This window comes from Athene noctua, chromosome 9, assembly GCF_965140245.1.
Source record: "Athene noctua chromosome 9, bAthNoc1.hap1.1, whole genome shotgun sequence".
Classification (NCBI taxonomy): Eukaryota; Metazoa; Chordata; class Aves; order Strigiformes; family Strigidae; genus Athene; species Athene noctua.
In genome coordinates, this window is record NC_134045.1 from 9,820,542 (window position 1) to 9,843,523 (window position 22,982).

The 22,982-nt window shown below is 43.8% G+C and overlaps 1 protein-coding gene across 3 annotated transcripts; it reads left to right on the forward strand.

Annotated features, from left to right (window-relative positions):
- The first annotated feature begins 1,143 nt into the window (after nucleotides 1-1,143).
- Nucleotides 1,144-18,985, forward strand: AKTIP (AKT interacting protein). Of its 3 annotated transcripts, XM_074913507.1 has the most exons (11): nucleotides 1,144-1,281; nucleotides 1,513-1,545; nucleotides 8,911-9,026; nucleotides 10,299-10,504; nucleotides 12,477-12,541; nucleotides 12,625-12,725; nucleotides 14,038-14,126; nucleotides 14,198-14,296; nucleotides 14,512-14,619; nucleotides 15,286-15,346; nucleotides 18,085-18,985. In XM_074913507.1, the coding sequence occupies exons 3-11, from the start codon at nucleotides 8,985-8,987 to the stop codon at nucleotides 18,193-18,195; spliced, it is 882 nt and encodes a 293-aa protein (XP_074769608.1). In that variant the 5' UTR covers nucleotides 1,144-1,281; nucleotides 1,513-1,545; nucleotides 8,911-8,984; the 3' UTR covers nucleotides 18,196-18,985. The 3 variants fall into 3 exon arrangements, with proteins under 3 accessions (XP_074769608.1, XP_074769607.1, XP_074769610.1); XM_074913506.1 differs by lacking the exons at nucleotides 1,144-1,281; nucleotides 1,513-1,545 and adding an exon at nucleotides 4,304-4,393; XM_074913509.1 differs by lacking the exons at nucleotides 1,144-1,281; nucleotides 1,513-1,545 and adding an exon at nucleotides 4,304-4,393 and having other exon boundaries at nucleotides 18,088-18,985.
- Nucleotides 18,986-22,982: the final 3,997 nt, after the last annotated feature.

The window sequence follows — 22,982 nt, forward strand, 5'->3', positions numbered from 1 at the left end:
GTGCCAAAGCAGCTGAAGAGACCCATACTCCAGCTTGTGTTATGGGAACCGAGTCTGGGCAGCCTTTTCTGTCAGGCTGTGAAGGCCTGTACGGGAGCTAGCGTTTCGGGGAGGCCTTCCCAAATCAAACACCCTTCGGCACAGAGCCGGCATTACCTAGCCAGAAGGGCCAGAGACATTCAGTGTTTCCAGCCTTACCAGAAAACATCCATTCCCATTTATTTACCCAGCAGTTGTTTGCGCTACTGTCCTTCAGAATGATGAGAACTGCGACATGAGGTATTCCTCCTCATGGACAACTTCTGCCGTTGTGCCCTGTAAAATAACCTCCCTCATTCACTGAGTCACGGATGTATTTAAAATGAAAACAACCGTTTAAAAAAATTCTTGTATGTTTATCAGCATATTTTAGGGGTCTGATCATTTCTCTTGGTTTACTGGAAGGGTATGTCCTGTTATCAGCAAATCCACATTCGCCATTCAGTAATCATACAAATAGAGACCAGCATGGAGAAATTTCAAATACTCCCTGCATCAGAAAATACACCATCTCACAGAGGTAAGGGGAAAAAAAATCAAAACTGACTACTTGACAGCTTTTATTTTTACTTAGATTGTTCTATAAAGTGTTGGTAGGATGTTCTTCTGGTACACAGAGGAATTGTGCTTGAAAGTACAAAAAAAGATGTTCAGGAGCAGAGTTCAGGTTTTTAACCATGTTTGTAATTCTGCTTATTAGCTTTGAAAAAGAGAAAATACCGCCGTTCACCTTCGCATTTTTAGAGGGAAAAGTCACGTTAACATGGGTAGTTACCAGGTAGGTCATGTTTGGTGTCGTTCTGCAGGTTACTTTTCAAAATCCAGCTCTCGGTCTCCTGCAGACCCAGGGGGGTTCAGTGGGCCATGAGCACAGGCCCGGGTCGGCAGCCGGCAGCACCGCGCCGCCCGTCCCGCCCGCCGCCCCGCGGCGCGGCAGCAGCCCTGCCCGTCCCGCCCGCCGCCCCGCGGCGCAGGCCGACCCCCTGCCCGCTGGCGGGCAGCGAGCGGCTGCGGCAGCTGCGGGGCGCCCCCTGTCGGCGCTGGGCGCCCCCTGACGCCGCCGGCAGCGCCGGCCTTGACTTCCGGTGCGGCGGCGGGGCCGAGCCGCGGCCTGCGCCCGCCCGGCGGGGGGGGCCCGGGCTGAGCCCGGCCGAGCTGAGCCCGGCCGAGCTGGGCGGCCTCTTTGCAGGCTCAACATCGAACACGCCTTGAGCCACACGGCCCTCTGCCACGGAGATGCAGGTGGGTCTTGGCAAGTTTCGGTTCGGGTTACGAGCAGATAAGGTTTTGCGGTGTGCGCATACCTACTGGGGAAAATCTTGGCCAGCACTTTTTTCCTGTGCTAGCCGAAAAACATTGTTTTAAAAGAAATTCCTTACTTTGGGGTGAAACTGATACAAAGTAGCAAAAGGTAGGGAAAAATGTATCTAAAGGTTGTTTAAACTTGTATTAAGCTCCTAATATTTTCTACAGGTACCAAGCCATAGGGAAAGAAACCTTCGTAAGGTAAGCAAGACACAAAAAACATTCTAGGCCGGATTATTCTCCTCTACCGGTCAAAATACAAAGGTTTTTTTAAGTAGAATTCATTCAGATCTGGTATGACCAAGAAGGGAATCTAGACTACCACGTAATTTTTTGAGGCTTCTGTATTTTAGCTCAGCTTGCAGGACAACTCTCAGCATTCCTCTTCGAAGTCATTATATTTAAGTTCAGTTATTCCGGTGTTACTGATTTACCAGTGGATAAACTATGTATTTGTTTAACTTTCCTGATACCTAAAGCTCACCTGAGGACATCTATATGGCTTTGGGTTTCAGAAGAGGGAATAAATTTTATTACACTGCAGTTGTACAGTCAGTACTGCTAAGTGAGGTTTATGCACACGCTGAAAGATTTACTGTCGTATTTTATTGAAAGCCATGTGTTCAGATTTCCTCACTTGATCATACACAGGACAGAACAGTGCAACAAAACCTGGGGACCTAAACCAGAGTGCTTTGATATTTTAGGAAAACTTTTAGCATCATTTGAGCACAGAGACACTATTTAAAGTGATGACCTTGCATCCAGATTGCAAACAGATACTGTTTCTGGGTTCACACAAATGGTGTTGAAGATCTGGACATTAATTACAGATGGTTCTAGTAAAAACAGAAGAAGAAAGGTTTTCCTTATTAGTGGTTCAGAAAAAGAGCACTAAGAAAATGTATTAGACAAAAAATAGTTTATTTCTTGTCTTGTTTTGTTCTTTCTGTAGTTGGTAAAATAGGAAATTTTGGAGTATAGTGGAGTTTGGAAGATTAACAGTGTTGTGTTCAATGGCTCAATAAAGTATTCCTCTCAGTCCTTGGTCTCGAAGTTAAAATATTATGCACATTAGGGTTGTGATATAGTTTTGCAACATCCTGAACATGTACACTCAACACTAAAATGTTCAAGACACGGAATTTTGCAGTATAAGATCTATGACATCTACATAAAGTGTAAATGAGCATTTAACGAGCGTTTTGCACTCTTTAGCAAGATCGGGACCTGATAAGGGCAAGACACTTTAAGGAATGATTAGGTCAGAGAAGACCACTGATGAAGGTAACCGTGTAAAAAAGATGTCTAGAAACGTAACCTTCAAAGGAGAGACGGTGGGAAAAGATTTAGAGCAGAAAAAATAAAATATGTATAGCAGGCAAGAGACCAGGAAAGAAAAGGAGGTAATGGGTGACTGCTACTGCATGTAGCGGTGGGAGGCAGATAATTTAGGATATGAACCTAAATGAAGTTGTGCGGCATTTCAGGGGTGTGGGCAAAGAGCTTTCATTTGAAACACTAAGGAACAGGAAATTACACAAGGGTTTGCAGAAGGGTTTTAGAGACAGTGGTTAGGCCAGAATAATGACATTATTAACTGACTGAAGACTTTAAGGTGGCATTTTGAGAACAGAAGATAGGAGAAGGTTACAATCATTGAGACAAAATATAATCATAGCATGGTAGTTTTGCTCAGCTTAGGAACAAAGAAAATCCACCCTGTATTCACTGATTTTTAATTTTGTCTGTAATTTTCATACGTGAGATAGCATGGATTTTGTTGTCATCTTCTAAACGCTGACAAATTCCAGTTTAGTATAGCATTTTGGTAATTGCTCTACATGGCTCAGAAAAGACCAATTACAAATGAAGTTTTGTTCTTATTTTTCTCCTTCAGTGGTTTTAGAGGTAACTTTTGTGTATATATACACGTATAGGTATAGTTAACTATAAACTAACACCCTGTGTGTGCGTGCGTACACCTGCTTAGCGATAGTATTGTAAGCTGGTATTATTAACTTCCGTAAGGAAAAAAATCCAGCTAAACCGTGTTCTGCAAAATGCCGATATTCAGAAGCTGCTAGAAAGCGGCAGAAGCCTGAGGGGTGAAGTCACCGCTCGCGCTCTCGGCTCGCACACGCACCGCCGGGTGCGCCGTGGCCGGGCGTGGGGCCCCGCAGCCCCGAGCGCACACCCGCCCTGCCCCGAGCCGCAGCTGCCCGTACCCGCTCCGGCCCGGGAGGCAGCCGCTGCCCCCGCACCCAGCGTTACGCCCTTCTCTGCCTTTTTTCAAGTCCCTTTCAGGCCACACGTGCGGCGGTCCCGCAGTCCCCCCTCCCCGGCGGCGCCGCACAGCGCGGCCACCTCGCCCCCGGTGCTGCCAGGTGCTGCCCGGACAGAGGCACGCAGGCGGACAGACGCCGCGGCCCGCGCCCTGCCGGTGCGGCTGCGCCCCGTCCCTCCGCGGGCTCGGCGGCGGCTCTGCAGCAGCGCCGGCGCCCTCCGGACCCGCCGGGCCGCGGCCCCGCCCCGCCCCGCCTGCCGCCGGCGGACGGCCGCGCCCGCCCCGGCCCGCCGGCCAATGGCACGCCGCCCCGCTCCCGCCGCCGGCCAATGAGAGGGTTCGTTTCTCTAAGGTCCAGCCCCAGCGCTTTCTTCCTGCTGAGAGTGTGACAAGTGCGTCATCACCGCCCCATTGGTCCGCCCGCCCCAGGACGGACAGGCCGCCGGGCCAGTCCCCGTCCCCGTCCCCACGACGGAATCCTCAGCCGCCGCCCGCCCCGCGCCGTGACAGGAGAGGGGCCGGCCTCGGTGCGCCCCGGAGAGGACCGCGGCTGCGATTGGCTGGCTTTGTCCCCGTCGCCCCGCCCCGCGGGTCCTTCCCGGAAGAGCCGTGCGGCGATTGGCCGAGAGGAAGGCCGGGCCCGGATGTGCGATGCCGAGGGGCGGGCTTTAAATGGGGCAGCGGCGGGGGTAAGGGGGGAGTGGCGGCGGCTGGCGGGGCCTGGGCCGCGCGTGCAGCGGAGCGGCGGGACCCTTGGCGCGGGTGAGCGTGCGCGCTTGAGTGTGGCAGCCGGGCCGGGCCTTCCCGAGCGTGGCGCCGCTCGCAGGGAGACGGTCCCCGCCGGTACGGGAGGGCGGCGGACAGCTCCGGCCGCGGGTCGCCTGTCTGCGCCCCGCGGAGCCGTCGCCTATCGCCAGGAGGGGCTCGGGCGGCGTCCGCCCGTTCTCCCGTGTGTAGCTGCCACCGCCGCGCAGCGCGTCTGCCGGCCCGGACAGCCCCGTCCCTGCCGGGGGACCGGTCGCCCGCCGCCTGAGGCCCGCGCGGCCCCCTTCCTCCGGGGAGCGGCGACGGGGGTGGGCACCGGCGCTCGGGGCGGCCGCCGGCGGGGCTGGAGCCCGGCGGGCCTCCCTCCACGGCCCTGCGAACGGCGTCGCTCCGCGGTGGCAGGCGCAGCCCTGGCCTGGCCGCGAAATGCCGCCGGGGACTGACAGGAGAGGCTTCGCGCCGCTCAGCTCCCGGCATTTGGCAGAACTGGGTTTTTTCCGTCCTGTGACCCACCCGTCCTGCAGGTGACAGCCCCCTCCGGAAACCCAACTCTCCTGCCAGTGCTGCCGGGTCACCCCCTTGTCTCTTTTAGCTGTTAGCTGTTGTATATGAGCTGCTTTCGATGGCGTAGACTCCTTCAGGAGTGTGTTAGAGGAGTGAAGTCACCGCAGCAGGTGTCGATGTGCAAGGTGTAACCCACCCGTGGAGGAAGGGTTGGTAAACAGGCTTGGCTGGTCAGCGTTCCTGTTCGCTGCCTGCACCCAGCCAGCGGCTGCCGGGCTGGCCAGTAGGTTAAGGGGTGGGCTAGTGAAGCCCTTGGGTCCTGAGAAGACCAGGAGTGGGTGTGCTGAGGAGAAATGAGATTTGGTGTAGACTGACGGTTACAGTTGCTGGGCAAACATGTATTGTTCTCTAGTGCTCTGCCCAGTCTGCTCCTTATTTTCAAGTGTAGGAGTGGTTCTGTTCGCTTTGGGGTATGAAATAAAATGTGTAAAAACGTATATACAAAAATCTGTATTGTATGTTTGTCTATATGTTATTTGTTTTCTTCTAGAGGAATCATTTATGTTTCCAGACAGTTTTTAGAAAAGTGCTGTATTCCAGGCAGATGGAAGTTTTTGTCAAATTGGTTTAGTGTTGTATCTAATCTAATGAGTTTGCTGATGACAGGGGAAAAATACGACACGTGGTATGACAGTAGGTGTAAGTAATAGAAGTAATCTTTAATGAAAATACCTAGTGTGGAGCAAGCAAAGGTGAAAAACAAAGCACTTAACATTTAGTTTTTCCTTAGTGATAACTTTGGGTTTTGAAGTATTTTAGAGTGCTGATGGAGTACTGCCTGAGTTTACCCTCTCTCTGACTGCTCTCGTGCACTGTGTGCCTTGGTGCTGGTGAACGTCAGCATGAGGCTGTGCCTGGCAGCAGGTGGCTTTCGTAGTCCGCTTGTGACAGAACCTTGGTATGCCCAGGCTGCACAGAAGCTAGGCGGCCTTTCCAAGAAGCAGCATTTGGAATAGTGTTTCTTCACAGATTTGTGTTGTGTGGGGTTTTTTAATTGCTGTTGTACTAGAAGAAAAACGGTAGTGAAATAAATACCTATAAAAAGCCCATGTGAGGAGGACCACTTAGGAGGGTTGCTGTTACTTCCTATTCGTGAAGTAGTAGAAATTAGTAGAACATATTAGTGAGCAACATGCTATTAAGCCTGTTCTTAGATGAGGCACTGTGAACGATGACAGTGTGAGAGTGAGTGATGATTTTGAATGTTTTTTTTTCATAAAAATGAGAGTGTATTGGGTTTTTGGGAAGTCCATGATTTCAGTAGTTGCACCATAAGATACTGTAATGGCAGGTATCTTGTCATAGACACTGTAGCACCATGTAAGACTGGATGACCAAACTGCCTAGACATTCCACTTAATGGTACTGGGAGTTGGCTCTCCTTGTCTGCTGCAGACCTCTGACATAGTAACAAGTAGGATAAATAGTCTAACTTAAATGTGCTGTTACTTATTTTTTCAATATTTTTAAAAATTATTCTTGTGATTAATGTGGGGTGGTAAACTGTGAGGTGAAGGCATTAGAGAGCATAAGCAGTTGCAGATCAATTTTTTTGTACTGACAACGTTCTCTACCCGTGTGGCTTAGCTAGAAGGAGTGGGTGTGATTAGAAATAAGCAAACTTGAATGCCTTGAAAAGGCTTTTTAAATGACCCTCCTCTAGGAAACTGGTACTATGAGGTTATTAGTTCTCAATCATAAATGATATTTTAACAGGTGAATGAGACTGGAGACAGTTTAACAGTAAGTTTAGGACAACACCATGTATGACTTATTACTGGCAAGCAACTGGATAAAAGATGAGACTGGTGTGGGAGACTCTCTGGAAGTTACTCTGTAGTTTAACTAGAGTTAAAATAATGTTTTATTTGAAGATATAAAATGCTCTTAATAGCCTGTAAGTAGTCATCTCTATATAATGAAAAGCTTTTTAACAAAGCTGAAAGTGTACTGAGATGCACAGCGGCTTTTGGAAAGGTGGAGTCAGTGACTGAAGTCTGTCTAGCACCAGTTGTCAAGCTTCTAGATCAGTTCCCTGTTTCGCTGGTAGTAGGTCAGGCTATTTTTTATATACGTACATCATTCTTTGTCCTCCTTAACTCCTGTATCTCCTGTCTCTGGAGTAATGCAATTTATATTACCTTGTCTTAAAAAAACACCAGCCCAAAACAAAGAAAGAAAAAAAAAAATCCCAAACCCAATAATCCCTCCAGATTCCAGCTAATTGTTTTCCAGCCTGCACCTCAGGTGCCAGCACTTTTTTCTCTTGTCAAAGCTGTAGCACTCAGGTGCTCCCTTTGGTGTCAGTTCCTCCACCCTCTGCTTACACTGGAGTTTCCTGAGGAGATGTCTTGTACCTTCCTAGGTACAAGGTACACCCAAAGTGTGTCCTGCTGTCTTAGTCTGGCTGGTGTTTCATGGAGGAGAGAAGGCCTGTGGCATTGCCCTCTGGTGTGGCTCTGCTTTTCAGACAGGACATGGGGGGGAAAGTGAAAATATCTTCTCCCTGCTATTGCAGGGCATGCCCCAGCACAGTAGTTATGCTTTGACTTTCTGTTTTCAGTGGCTCAGAATGATGTGAGACTCTGGCTGCTGAAGAGAAATAATATCTGCAGGAACCATGTGTACTGGAATGTGAATGTTTGAGATGATTTTGGGGTGGGGAAATCAGTTATCATCACTTTTCTGAATGGTGCTTGCATTTTTCAAATACTTGGCTGCTATATATTATAGAAGGATATCTGTGACTTGGTATCAATGTTTATTTTAAAATTTACCATTGCTAGACTTCCTTTGGATAAATTGGCTCTTGTTAAAGAAAAAAGATTAAAATTAATTTTTCTTTTAGGAAGACTTTTGATCATAATGTTACCATTTTCTCTATAAACTATAATCAAAGCAATGGGTGAACAGGTGGTACCTTGCTTACTGTAGAAAAAGCGTTGACCACAGTAGAAGCCTGTGCCATTCTCTCTATTTCTCTCACATCCTGTGAATTGCCTTGGTCGGTGTTATACAACTTCCTGTTAAAGAAATTGAGTAAAGTGAATTGCCTCAAAACCTTACTTAGTGGAGCCAGAAATAGGGGGGGAGGGGAGGGAAGAGGAAGGGAAACTAGGAGAACTGGAGGAAAAAGAGGAGGAAATAGGTGGTGCCAGACAAGAGGTGCTGTAGATTAGAATTCTTGCACAAATAATAGGAAAACTTAAAAAAAAGAAAGAAAACCAAGGACATATGCAGTAGATGGATGATACACTGAAACTCCAAATACTGCTGAGGTCCTCGTTGCTGAGCTGCTGATCTACAGAGCATTAAGCCTTAGTGCTCATAATGCAAATAAGCTACCGAAGAACTTCTGGGTTCTGTGGCTTTGTCTGTTCCTGGTGATGTTCCAATGCAGTTGAAAACAAAATGACACAGACGTGATGCAAACTCAATGGGAGGATCATCTCTTTCAGTAGGAATAGCAGAGATTTTTTCAAACTGGAGCGCTTCAGAAACATCCAAAGTCATCAGTGTGTGTGAGGGACAGCTCTTAACCATGCTACAAGAGTTAGCTGTTGAAGTACTGCCTGGTGCTGGACTGAAATGGTGAAGTGATAACTTCTTAATATTTGCATGTGTAGAGGATCTTTCTTGACTGTGCTGAGTCAACAGACGGTCTTTTTTTTCCAGTTGGCATGATAAACCATGGAATGTAGAATCTAGAATGTGTTTTTAGCAGAAATAAGGCAGGGATTCATGCGTAAAAAATATTTCATAGACAACTATATTACTGTCCTGGAGTCTAATATGTAATAGAGCTTGGGCAACTTTAACTATTTTCACTCAACTACAAGAAGTTTTGTTTTGAAGTTATAGAAGTATAAAGCTGGCTGCAGAATTACATCTGAATCCTATTTATATATTGAGCCCTGTTTAGAATGCATATTCATTCTGTGTATTTTTAGGGTATAAACCAGAGGGGCCTGAGGATACTCTGAAGACACCAAGAAGTTGCAGTCCTTTGTTTGGAATACACGTTATGAACCCTTTCTGGAGCATGTCTACGAGTTCTGTGCGCAAGGTACTTAATGAATGAATGCCATAAGGTGTCAGCATGCATTGAGGGGTGGTAGTAGTTCTGGAAAAGACCATCGGGCAATCTACAAATACAGTTGAAGTCTGTGTTTTATCCTGAGGTTTGTGATCATCTGCAATAGAAGTGTAAGCTAGCTTTGAGCTTCATTAACTGCAGTGTGCCTGTGCATGAAGTCTACTCCAGAGCTTGTTGACTTTTCTTACCTGAAGCATTGTAGGAAAGATGAAACAGACTTGTTCAAATGGTTGAAACACTCGTTTCTTAGGACATTTGTTTACTGTCTTATATAGACATTAGCCAGGCACTGCATGTGCAGTGAGTGTTGACAAAACTGTGCCTCCATAATGCTATTGCTGCTTTAGATTGTAGCAGTGATAAAAGCATGATAGTTCTAGGGTTAGTCACTTCTCAGGAATTTAGTGCTAGGACCTATTATATAACTTTGATGCTTGTAACATAGCTGTTGTTACTAGTCCAAATCTCAAGCGCTTTAGTCACCACAGCTAGTCTAATCACAAGTCTATAGCCTGTAGGTTTGTCTTGGCGATCTGTAGAATGAGTCTGAGGTCTGTACGTAGTGTGTTCACTAGGAGTGTAGGAGTAACCAATTAAGTAGAAAAGGTTTTGTCTTTTTTGATAAAAGACAGCATAAGCATAAAAAGATTGCTATGGCAGAGCCATTTAAACTTGCTGTCAGTGTGATTCTTTCACAGTGGGAATGGGCTGTACAATCAGTTCCAAGTGGGATGTTGCTGTGTTAAGCACAGGCAGGATGTGAAATACATGAATTTTTCCGTAGAAAGTTCTTCTTGCATCTCGGGCTTACTATACTACTTTTAAAGGTTCTCTGAAGTCTAGAATATGGGAATGCTTGTCATTAGAAATGATTTATCTTGATGCACTGTGTGCTAGAAATAGATTGACTTCTAAGCTGATGTTATAGACTATCTGGTTCCATTTTCTAAATAAATGTAAGCCTTCTTAAGCATTTGTCCTAATCTGCAGATTTCCTGTCCAGCATTGATTACTTCTGTGCTTGTAGGCCAGGTTTGACTGAATAAAAGCATATTTAAAACAAACCCCAAAGAGACACAACCTCCACCCCACCACCCCCAAGCAAAAGAACACTGAAACCCAAGATATGTTTCATTGGCCAAACTTGTAAGATCAGGCTTAAACCTGTCCTAAAATATATTCATATGTTAAATGTTTATGAAATATGGCCTGTAATCTTGTGTTTCTCTTTTAATCTAACAGAGACCTGACACTGAAGAGAAAACGTTGAGTGGAGAGCTGCGAACCAGTCCTCTACGAGCCTCTACAAAGAAACAGTTGCCTTCTATTCCAAAGAATGCTGTGCCAATAACTAAGCCTGCTTCACCTGCTGCGGCATCCCAGTCAACAAATGGAACACATGCTTCTTATGGGCCTTTTTACTTGGAGTATTCTCTTCTTGCAGAATTGTAGGTTTTCACTTTTTTGTCTTTATCAGGTCACTGTGCTTATGCTTCAATGGGAGAAGAACATGCAGGGATCTAGTTCTTGCAGTGTCTCTGCCACAGTCCTTGAAGAAGGCAGTAAAACTGAAGTTCCACTAAATTCTTTTTCTGGAACAGCAGTTTAAATCTCTTGAGGTAGAAGGGGAGAGGAGAATGAGATGAGATTTTTAAGGGGTGTGTTTAGATGCAGTTTCTCAGTCTTGAAGTAAACACATCTTGGGTTTAGGCATCCTGACCAGTTATCCTAATAGCTTTTTGGTCAGAAATACCAAATTTTTTAGAAAAGTATTAAAAGAGAAGCAAGCAGATATCTAGTGGGAATATGGTTATGAATGTATAGTAATGTTTAATGGAGTTAGGATGTGGGAGCTTCCTTCAGTTGTTACACAGAGCACTTGAATGTTGCCTGGTACGGCTCACTAAATGGGTATTAGGAAGACTGTATTCTTTCCTGTCTGTCAGTGATATTTAACAGGAAACTTATGAGGGAGGAGTTAGTGTGATGATTTTTTAAATACCTTTCTTTGAATCAGTTGCATTTGATCCAGTCTAGTGATTTGTAGACTGCTGCAGGAGCATACAAATATCTTATTTGTCTGCAAACCTTCCTAGTTATATAAAGTTACATAAACTGTTTTGTGCCACAAAGCTGAGGGGACTTCCTCTGTAATAGACATACTGGATTCTCAAGTATGTAGTGCCTTTTGGAATGAAATCCCTGGAGTCATTATGCAACACTAAGTCTCAGTTCTTGCATTTAACCATTACATTGAAAGTGAAAACTCTCAGAACATTAATAATTTTTTTAGGGAACTGACCCTAACTTCTTAATCGAAGAAAGATTTCTGCATTATGCAGAAATACATTTATATCATAATGTAAACTCCTCCAGTTTAACAAATTCATTATTAGGGAAATAATAATGGATATTGTGGAAATTGTAAGCAGAAAACTGTTAATATTTTGCTTTAAGATTATTGTTTATTTGTGCAAGCATGTGGAGTTCGGTTTAATGGACCTATATGTCAAGTAACTGGAAAATTGATGAAATGAATAATTTGGTTTATCATTTATAGTGTCCAGGAGAATCTGCATATCATACAACTACAGCTGGTTAAACTCACTAGCAGCTTTTTGTGCTCTTTGGTTTGAAAAACATTTCATGCATTTTGCCTCAGTAGTACTGTTGATTATCAAATGGACTTTCCTAAAAGGCGAACAGAGTGGTTGAAACTCTTTTCATAATGCACTGATCATTCATGACTGAAGATTGTTACTGCGTTATCATTGCAAGAGGTGAAATAGCAAATAAGTGCAAGTTTTTAGGAAAATGACTTCATCCATGCTGTTGATGAGATGTCTGGAATCACTTGCTCCAGATCTAACATGCCCTGCTCCTCGACTGTCCTTTTTTATTTGCTGTTACTTTTTTCAGTTACCAGTGTAATTTTTGACCTGTAGCATAGTCTCATCTAGAACTGAAAAACTACTTGTTTTAATAATGAGGTTAAAAGTTTGGTCACACTTCAGAATTAACTACAATTGACTGCAAATCTGTGTTCAAAATTACTTTTTTCTTCTGTACTTTGAAACTGGGAATTTGGTAGAAAAGTAGAAATTGCAGTACTGACATGCGTTAAATGCATCTACTGGGGGACAAATTTCTACTTCTCTACTTACAGTTTTCTCAGGAGAAATAATGTTTCCTATTAGTAACTCTCTAAGTGGAGGGGTAGGAAAAGCAAGAGTGAAAGAATATGCTTTCACTAGTTCTCTGCCACTTCCTCCTGTGAGCAATCTGCACTTGGGAATTGAGTGTAAATTTGCAGAAGTCCCCTGCGGAGATATTGGTAGGACATTCTGGGTTTACTGTTGTCAGCTTGCTGTAGACTTAGTGTAGTTGTGGAGCTATTCTAAATACTGATTCTTATTGCAGTACCTTGGTTGTAAAGCAGAAATTGCCAGGTGTCTACGTGCAGCCATCTTACCGATCAGCATTAAGTAAGTTTAAACTTAACTTTCAAAGTTTTTTATATATATTTATTTTAAAATTCTTTCACTCAAGCAAACTTTCTCACTTGCAGTGTGGTTTGGTGTAATATTCATAAGACATGGGCTCTACCAGGATGGTGTGTTTAAATTTACTGTCTATATTCCTGATAATTACCCAGATGGAGACTGCCCGGTAAGTGGTTGTGTGTGTCTTTGGTTTTCCTTGTGTTCTGGTGTTTTAAGTATGACTTTCTGTTAAAGATAATGTACCAATTAGCTTTTCATTTTCTTGAACTAGTTTTGTTCAGCTGGCTGGCCTCATTTGCAGTGTCTTGTACATATTTCCTAACATCTGTGGAGGAATCCTGTTACTCTGATTACTGAGGCTAACGTAGAGTGAAATTCCTGAGGTTAGATGCATTAGAGTATTAAGTAATGAACAGGTTTTTACCTCAACTCTTGATCTGCTACTTCCTCAGCAAGGTAGTTAACATTGAAACACTTAAAGAAGTATCCGAGTTCTGAATAGTGATATACTGGAACATAAAATCCAGGTGCTTGTACTGTGCTTGCTGTAGTACTGCGGGTTTTCTTGTCTCTCCTAAAATTACATTGAAACAAAGAACTAAAAGAATGTAAGGAGAATGTTGGTGAAACAAAGGGAAGAGGAGATAATACGGTGTTATGTTTCATCTGTTTTTCTCTTCAGGAAAAAGTATCCAAGTAACTACATCAATGAAAAAAAAGTAATCTTGTGGCAATCTGACTCTCCAGAGCAGAGCAGCTGGCCCTCTTTGGGTAGATTTCTTTTAGAGGAAGATTGGGGGACAAGTGTATATAACTGCTGTAGCTGAGAACAAGTTGCTGTGTCAGGAAGCTGTCTGCTGGGTATCAAGTTTTGTGTAAAGCTATTGCCTATAAAAGGACAGAACTAGTAGGAAACAGTTTCTTTCAAAGATTAGACTTCAGTATCTCCCATGCAGCCATTGTTCTTTTGCTAGCGTAGGGCTTTTAAAACCTTCCCACTGAAACTAAGTTTTCTTTTGGAAAAATGCACAAACACCGGAGGAAACTAGTTGTACAGAACTGAAGACACCATGGTGTCACTGCAGAGTTTACTTTAAAGTGTGTAGGATAAAAGAAGGTGTTGATTGTAGCTCAAGTATGTAAAAAGCTTTCAGTCACAAATAGCTAAACCAGAAAAACACCTTCAATCTGATCTTATCTGATATTCTTGCCTGTGTTGGCACTCGTGCCTGTGCAGTTAGCTGGATTAGTTTCCTGATTTGGTGATAAGTGTGTGAGAGGGGACAAGACCCTGCATGTAGCATGGGTGTGCTGGGTTACAGTTTTATGCATCCGTTGGTATGCATCCATTCAAGTTGCTTGCTTTTAATACAGTAACAATTAATTAGTATGTGGAAACAACATCTGACTGACCTTCACCTGGTGGTTTTAATATTAGGATTGAAGTTGTCATAATGAATTTCTTTTTTCTAATGCAGCGTTTGGTTTTTGATCTGCCTGTCTTCCATCCGCTAGTAGATCCTTTATCTGGTGAACTGGATGTGAAAAGAGCATTTGCAAAATGGAGGTTAGTGATAACATACTGATGTATAATTTGAAAGAAGTTTGTTCCTTTCTCATTGTGTGTTGTTCTTTTAGGCGAAATCATAATCACATATGGCAAGTATTAATGTATGCTCGCAGAGTTTTCTACAAGATTGATACAACTAGTCCTCTGAACCCTGAGGCTGCAGTGCTGTAAGTATCTTCCGTGTGTATAGACATGGTCTCTTAAGAGATTTTTGCACAGACTTGCAGAAGCAAGAAGTTTGTAAAATTGTTTCAGTTCATGGTCTCTACCTCCAGAGGTGATTGTACTAGGAACTAAAGTTGAGGCTTTGCCAAGTCTGTGCTTCTAGAGCAAATCTCTGCCTCCTTGCAATTACTTAATATTACTTACTTTTCTCTTGCAGGTATGAAAAAGATATTCAGCTGTTCAAAAGTAAGGTGGTGGACAGTGTCAAACTGTGCAGCAGTCATTTATTTGATCAGCCCAAAATAGAGGATCCCTATGCAATCATGTAAGTACCATGAGCAAGTTTGCTGTATCCAAATGTTTTGAGAAAGATTTTGGTGTAGCTGTTGATTTGAAGCCTTTTTCTGCCAAGTTGACTGACCTCTTTATTTTCTTACCTTTATAGCAATAGTTTGAATATTCCTACTCTCATTTCCTTCTGTTTACTGTTGAGTGAATCTTAAATGTAACCAGACACTTGTGTTTACTGTGTTTTTCACTAAGCAACCAAGACTTAAAAAAAATCAATAAAACCCCCCAAACAACCCACCTCCCTCCAAGTAGAAATATCCATGAAGTAAACATTGCTTTGGGGCTTTCCTGAACTCAGTTTGCATGACTGTCGCTTTTGTCATACTTCTAAAATACTCAAGCTTGGCTGCATGGGGGATGGAGCAGTCAGCTCTGTAGTGAATACGAGTAGTGTTTCATGTAGCCACCTGCTGAATTGCCAGTTCTCATTGCAAAAAAAAAACCCTAAATATTTCTTGTTGAAAAGATGCATGACAGTGTGAATATAGTTCTTAATTATATGTTTTAACACTGAAAACTCCAGACTTGTGATTTACTTGAAATTCCCCAAACTAAACCAAGGAAAATTGCTGCTTTCTGCTCTGTCTATGCTGTAGTTTGCAAAAATGCAAAGTAAGAGATAACTCTACCTTCCCTGTAGTTTTTCTCCGTGGAATCCAGCTATACATGATGAAGCTAGAGAGAAGATGTTGACTCAGAAGGTATGTGTAAAGTCCAGAATCTCACTGTAGTAAAGGTTTATTGCCTGATAAAGGGAGAAAGGTTCCCTGTCTTTGAAAGTGTACCAGACAGACCTTATTCACCCTCCTTTGGATCAGCAGGCATGCCAAAACTGATTCGGTCTCCTAACTAAGCACTTATGTCACTGTTCTAACTTCAGTGTGTTAAGCAATTAATCATTTAGCCAGCTAGAAAGCTTTGTTAGTACAACTGTTGGCACACCAGGCAGGTTTTTTTGTTTGGGGATGGAAGGGCGAGGAAAGAAGATATTTGCTGACTGCCTGTTAGCTTGTCCTGCCTCTGGCCATTACCACTTCTGTATAACCTGACAGTCCCCAACTTCTTTGGTTTTTTTTTCTGTTGGGAGATTGTTCCTTACCAAGTCAAAGCTGCAGGGCATTCTTCTCATTCCAAACTTTTTGAAGCAGCAAGCAGAGTACTTTGCTCACATTTTTAACACTACCATTTCTAATAAGATGTCAGCTAATCAAAGGGTGCTTAGAGTTACTTCTCTCAAAGCACTGGTACTGTTACAGCAAGAATGTGTTGCCATGTACAGCTTTCACCTGAGCAACACCTTTTGTTTTGGAGGGGAGAGGGGTTGGCTTGATCTTTTTTTTTTTGTGGGCTTTTTTTCATTATTTCTTTGCATTTGACAAGAGCTGACTGAATTTGTGTCTGCACTCAGTGGCATGACAAGTCAGTCCAATTGTAGTGCCTGGGGATTCTGAAATGGTGCTTATCTTTCCTGGACTGGCAAGGAAATGCACTCTGAAGGTTTCAGTAACTGACTTGGGCTCCTTGCGCTAGAGCTGTGGTGTGGTTTGCTGCTTTTTTCCCAATTAAAAAAGAAAAGTTTCAGTCCAAACTTCAGTCTTCCTTGCTGCCAGCTTTAACTCATGTTCTTGCATGAATGAGATTTTTACACTGATCTTAATACAATATATTGCTGCCTGTAAGCTCAGTGTAGTGATGTTCCCAACTGCCAGAGTCACATCAGGGCCTGAGGTAAGGTGGCCTTTCTCCAGCCTTAGAGCACACAGGAAAATATTTTGATCAGATTCTGAATTCTTGATGTTGTTATAAAAAATTAAGAAATACTTTTGACTCTTTACCCCCTGCCCCTTCACCTTCATGCTCTACCTCCTCTTTTCTTATCCTTTAAATTAAAGATCTAAAGAGAAAGAATGGGTTGAGGTGCCTGAAATGGAAGGGATGTGACTTTTGTCTGAGACTGGTAGCAAATGGTGACTTTTTTTTTTGGGGTGGAGGGGAGATGCATGTTAATTTCTTTTTAAGCAAAACCTAACATCTTCAGTAACTATTGCATGTGTGGTACTTTAGTTGCTCGAGTGGTTTGCTGATAGCAGGAGTGATGCAGCTTCCGTGCCTCAGGAGACTTGTTTCAAAATATCAGTGTACCCGAGAACATTCTTTTCCCTGTAAAAGGAAATTCTTAACCCTGTATCCTGTCTTTCCCTTCTTTTGCAACCCTGGATCCTTGTTTATTACCTGTGTAGTTCCTATGTCTTGGGAAACACTAGGCCATTCTAGAACTGTAGCCCAGGAAAGGCTGTGACATCCCTGTTCCCATCTGAGCACATGGCATTTGCTAGATGATGTTCTGTGTGCAGCATGTGAGAGGCAGGTGCTACTCTGCCAGGATCAACCTTAACTAATCCCTCTTGTTCGCTGTTGTCTGATGTGTTACTGCAATGATGTCACGCAGCGTTGCCTTTTACATAAAATATGGGGAGGGACAGAAGTGGTGCAGGTTCAGTTTGCTTGCCTACTTAATTTACTTTGTCAGGCAAAAGACTTGAAGTCTACTCACGTAATTAGCACATTCTAGAACCTGATGTGTCATTCCAGGTCTGATGTAGTTGGCATGCAGGTGATCTGATGAGCCTATAGCAGTGTGGAGGCAGGACTAGTTCCTGGTATGCATAAAAACCCCCTCGAAGCTATTCATTTTCTTTGACCTGCTAGAGCAGGTATCTAATATACTAATCTTCTTAAACTACTTTAAATCTACAGATGCTTAAAGTTGCATCTTTCTCCCTCAACTTGAAGCTTTTTCTTCTAAATTGCAATAGTCTCAAATGCTTGTTGCATTGCATTGGGTAGAAATAGTTACTGTTCAAGAATTTATCTGTGATAAATGCTCAGGGAAGGGAAGGAAAGGACCATCCCTGGAAAGTCTAAGAAACTCCATGGTTTAGCGAAGGGACAGGTTGGTACTTTTGCCATGTTAATTTACGTTCAGCAGCCTTCAGTGGAGCGGAGTGCTCCTCCACTGTATGCCCAACACCACGAGGTCCTGTGTTGCAGTTACAGCATCAGGTTAACGACAGAAATGTCCTGGTTTGGATTGATGCTTCTGTCTGTAGAACCAAGAGATCTGGCAAATAGCAATGTGGTAGTGCTGGCCAGTAGTGCCAAGCAAAGGTACTATTCCAAGAGTCTCTTGTAATCTTCATGGCGTGACAGGGTAGCAGTACATGAACCAAGTTGTTAAAACTCTCCTGTAATGTCAGGTTGGTTCTACAGATCCTAGACACATTCCCAGAAATTAAACCAATAGCCATTTTACTGTTCTTCGAGGAGAGGAAACTATGCTGGCCCCTTTTATGCTTGGATTTGCCAAAGGTAGAGTGGATGGGGACTTAAGAGGGTTTGGACTATCTAATAATTCTGACTGCAACTTTCTTCTACCTAGAAGAAGCCAGAAGATCAACACTGCAAAAGCATGCACGTCTCCGGCCTGTCATGGGTGAAGCCAGGCTCCGTTCAGCCTTTCAGCAAAGAAGAGAAGACAATGCCAACTTAGCTGTTCTGGATGATGGTGCACAAAACACTTTCTGTGGGTGGAGGGAATGTAAGGGAGGGAGAAACAGCAAAGCAGCTGTTTCCTTCTTGACTACGGATTAGTACAAACCGAATGGTAGCAGTGACTCCAGTAAACCTGTTCAAGGGATTACTGACTCTTAATGTTTTACATATGCATTAGGTTTTAAAGGCTTGCCTGGAGTTTGGAAGTCTCTCTTGAACACTGCAGTACTTCTACCTGAAGACTGTCTAGGGTGGGTGATTCCTCAGGGCTCTGAAATGCCTGGAGGTTTTGGGTTGATTTTTAAGCTTTTATTTTTTTCCCTCCAGGAATAGCAATTTTTTTAAAAAATCTTAAATTACTGGCAGAAATATTAGCATTGGAAATATGATGCCAGAGGTAAGCTGTGTTCATGTAAACTAATATAGCAGAGTTAAACACTATATTTAATGGTTTTAAATACTTTTGGTTTCTATTGTAAATATATTAGGATTTGAAATTGTAAATAGACGGTTCATCGACTCCATTTAGCACTTTGCAGAGGTAAAGCTGGGGATGATCTATGATGTATTATTGATTTGTAAATGGATATTGTCACTAAAGCGCACATTAGTCTGGCAGAGTGAAAGCTTGTTAGGCTTTTATTACATAAACACTAAAAATTTTTAATGGTGGTCTCTTGAGCTAATAAAATCTTAGAGGATTTTAGATTCCCTAGGTGTCTAGGGGATTACTTAGGAGAGCTTGACTAATGTGTGTTAATAGTGACATCTTAAAATAAAAAGAAACCATGATCTAGCCCTTGTCCCTCCGTTTGTCTATATTGCAGACACATAGCAAAGACTGGGGCTGGAATGGAAGCCGCTGCCTGCCTGCATACATGCCTGCACGTGTGTTCAGGATGTGAAGGGGGCTGAAGGGATGGCTAAATACAGTTTTGTTCCATGCTCAGGAAAACCTTTCTAGAGCATGTGTGAGCTCAGGACAGAATCTCTTACCTTTCATGAGAGTTGTCTTAATGTCACAGCCTGGCATAAGGCCTTATCCTTGCCTAGCAGGACTTTCCTATGAAAACCTGTGATGTTAACCCTTCACAGCTGGGCTGCCTTTTTGTGACTCCTCATACCTGTCCTGATGGCATTAGTGCAAACCCTTCTGTCTAGTAATAAGTACTAGTGACTTTGTGTATAAACGTGACGTGGGGTTTGGGGAGGGGGAGTGATGTGGTCTGTATTTTGGGTTTTGTGGGGTTTTGTCTTTTGTTTTTATCTGACAAGCTAAATCCACTTGTCATAGAACAATCTTTCCCTGTTCCCTTTGAGAACAACTTCTTATGAAAAAGACAAAAACTTCAAGTAATATGCTGTCACATACCAAATGAATAATTTAATGTACTGGTGAGGATGCAGCACTTAACATTGTATAAATTAAGTGCTTTCTCTGTTTTAGGTAATGTTGAAATCTTACTGCATGATGTAGCTTTAAACCTAAAGCTTCCGCCTTTGGGATGCAGCAGTTTCCTGGGGCTGCCTGGAGTGTCTCCAGTACTGCTGGAATTCCTCTTTAGAGAGAAGAATGCAGAGGGTGTGCAGAGAGCAAGGATCCTCTTTCAAGGCAGAGAAGGAAGTGCATCCAAAGGTGCATTTCTTGGGGATACTCTTTCCTCTTCAATGCCCTCATCTTTTAAAAGTGTCTGTTATAGGACCTAGGTTCTTAACTAAATGCTAAAATGTTCTTTCTAAACCTTAGTATAGCCACTTATGCTCAGTGTGATAAGAGAAATATAAGTCAGAGTGGCTTCTTTTTAAACAAATTTGAGGTTAAAGTAAAAGGAAATCTAAGTATATGTTACCAAGCAGGTGCTTCTGAACAAGGTATTTACAACTCAACTATTGCCTTCTGCTCTCAGAAAGCTCTTGGGAACTCTGTATTTATGAGGTATGGGACTATGTAAACCGAAGGCTCTGGCAGGCTCTGGTCATGTGAATTAGTACAGCAGATTTAAACGCAATTAATGGAACCTTTTTTAATCGTAAACTGTATTGAAAGTGGTGGTTGAGTGCAGATCTTCCAAAAGGATGTTTTTGCCAAGCTTAAGTCAGTCACTGGGTGAGATGTCTGACTCAGTATGATTTTTGTAGGGCATCTAACTTAAGAGTAAACTCAGTTTCTATGGTCTTCAACACAAATCTGTCTCCTCTAGCTTAGAGCTCAATCCACCTTTGCTATGAGGCTGAGAAGATGTGTTAAGGGAGTGGATTTAAAAATGGATAGGGTAATCTAGAGCACATCTGCAGTCTTTAGTGGCTCTCTGAAGTCTGCTGCTGCTATGTTTTCAGACATTTGCAAAGTTATTACTGGAGTACTTTTGTGTATTTCCACTTACATCAGTATTGCCGTGTCATCCCCAGAGAAGCTCATTACAGACTCTGGTGCATCAACAAGTAGAATAAAGCCAACAGACTTGGGGTAGGATGTCTTACTGTTTGAGTCTTGAAACGGTGGCTGCCTTCCAAGGAGAAGCTCTGTGTCTGTTTCTGCGGCAACACAGCACTGGCAAGGTAACAACAAACTAAATGTTGCTTTCTTGCTGGTAGTGATGGCTTGTTGGAGCAAAATGTTTGACTCCAAACCTCAAAATAAGCCTTTGCAAATAGTGGATTTGAGATTATTTTTTTGGTGGTCATTTCTCTTGTCTCCCTTTCCTACCCCTTTGGACGGAAGGCTTAGGACTTGCAAGAAATTTGCTCTTACTCTTAAGTATTTTTCTCGGGAAAAAAACCAACAGGACATGTTTCATAGATAAACTATTAAGTACTGTGTTCAGATCAAAAACTTTGAGGAGAGTGCAAAATTCTGAACCAGCACTTTGGTTCCTGTAGTTTTTCCTACAGTAGCAATATCCTACCCCTTTGTTTAAAGGCATTCTTCTCTAACCTTGTTTTTTTGGTCTTGTATGCTGAAGTTAGGTATTTTGTGAGAACAGGACTTGGATGGCAGGTAGCTGTAACCCTTTTAAATTTTTTTACATGTCAGTGTAGGAAAGAGGGAAAAGCCTGTGGATCTTGGAAGAAAGCAAGCAGTTCTCTGCTGTTCCTGTTCTCAGCTCTGGGATGACACGTGCAGAAAGGCTTTCTGTCCTTCCCTCACTTCCTTACCTGCTGTGGGAAAGCAAAAGGAAGCACAAACCTTCTGGAGCAGTTGCTTAGTGCCACAGCTGTTCCTTGAAAAGCTAGTGAGTAACTAACACTGCTAGAGTAGTGTGAGAGTGTGCGTGTGTGCATGGGCAAAGGAAGGAGGAACTGGGACCATGGGACTTCTCTGCCCCAGTCCTCCTCATTCAGTGATCTTTAGGAAACTACTGCCAGTGTCAAGTGGCTTTGAAACTTGTTTTTTCAGTTCTTGAAAGCAAAGAATGTTACTGTCACCCTGTATTGCCACCTGTGGCAGCTGTCTGGCCCCTCCATCGGGGCAAGGGAGGCCCCACGGGCCGGGTGGCTGTGGGTGCCCACCCCCGGGCACAGCGGGCGGGCTGCCTGCGCTGGCGCAGTGGGGGTGTGCTGGTGGTACCTCCTGGGCTGGTGTGGCCCCACGCGGCTCTGCAGAGCTCCTGGCTTCACCTCCCAGCACACCTCTCCCGGGGATCTTTGCTGAAGAAATTGAAGCCCTTGTGGAAAAGGGTGAGTGGTCTTGCTGCTGATCTGCTCCTTCTCGAGTGAGGGAGGGAGAGGGGGAGGTTGGTAGTGGGGAGCCTCCCTCCTCTTCTGCCAGAACAAAAGCTTGGAGGTGATGCAGGACAGGGCTGTAACAGCAGCTGTAGTGTGAGACTCCAGTTGTCTTCTGCCTCAGGTGCTTCTGAAACACTTGTTAAAGCAAAGGCTGAGCTGCTGTATTGTAGAAGCAAAAGCCTTGAGTTCTTGTGCACATAGACTGGGGTTGAAGAAGGGAACTGTCCAAAGACCCTTTTGTTCTCAAGGGCATCCTTAGGTTCTTGGGCATGTTTTGCTCTTTTTAGCACTTGCTGTTTCACAGCCCTGAGGGCAGTGTGCCTGGGGATCGGCCTTACTTGGGCTCTGCTTTAGATCCCTCCAGTGCTTTTGGGCATCTTCTTAATGGCTCTTATTTAACGCTGTGCTTTGCAGTCTGTCTTAGGAAGGGCAGGTGCAGGAAGCAGATCGCACCCAGCTTGCACCTTCCCCAGCACTTTGCTGCTGGAAAGGGGGTAGATGTGTGGTGCCACACATGGGAACATTAGTAGCAGTCACAGCTGGTGTATCATGCCTACATCAAAGGACTTCAGGGAGTGAGGGGTGGCTGACAGCTGCTTGACAACTAGCTTAACATTTGGAAAATGTTTCTTTTGTTGCTCCCATCTCTTTTTTTTTTTTGTTCTTGTGCAGCTGATTTGCTACTTTAAAAAATCCTTTATAGTGTTTCTGGCTTTTTTTTATTTGCATTGTAGGAACAGATTTCTGATAATCCTAAATGTGCACCTGTTCAGCTTCACTCCATCCTCCATGTCATGTGCCACTCACGGGTTGTTAACCTTGTTAACCTCCCCAGCTAACCTAGGGCTTTAGTCAAGCGTGACCCTGCTGTTGAGCAGCTTGCTTTCAGTTGTCCTTCTCTGCTGGGGAGGGCTCTAGGACAGGGCCAGCTGCGTGTAACCTGTACAGAGGAAGAAGATGGCTGTGTCTCCTGACCTCTGTCAGCCTTCTCTTCCATGTGGCATTCCTGCCCCGGTTAGCCTGTGCGGTGTGGATGTCTAGCAGGTTATGAGGAGTCAG

Excerpts from the sequence above, each read along its gene's own strand:
- AKTIP (XM_074913507.1), top strand. The coding sequence starts at position 8,985 with ATGAACCCTTTCTGGAGCATGTCTACGAGTTCTGTGCGCAAG. Across the intron at positions 10,505-12,476 it reads TATTCTCTTCTTGCAGAATT|TACCTTGGTTGTAAAGCAGA; the intron begins GTAGGTTTTCAC and ends TTCTTATTGCAG. Across the intron at positions 12,542-12,624 it reads ATCTTACCGATCAGCATTAA|TGTGGTTTGGTGTAATATTC; the intron begins GTAAGTTTAAAC and ends TCTCACTTGCAG.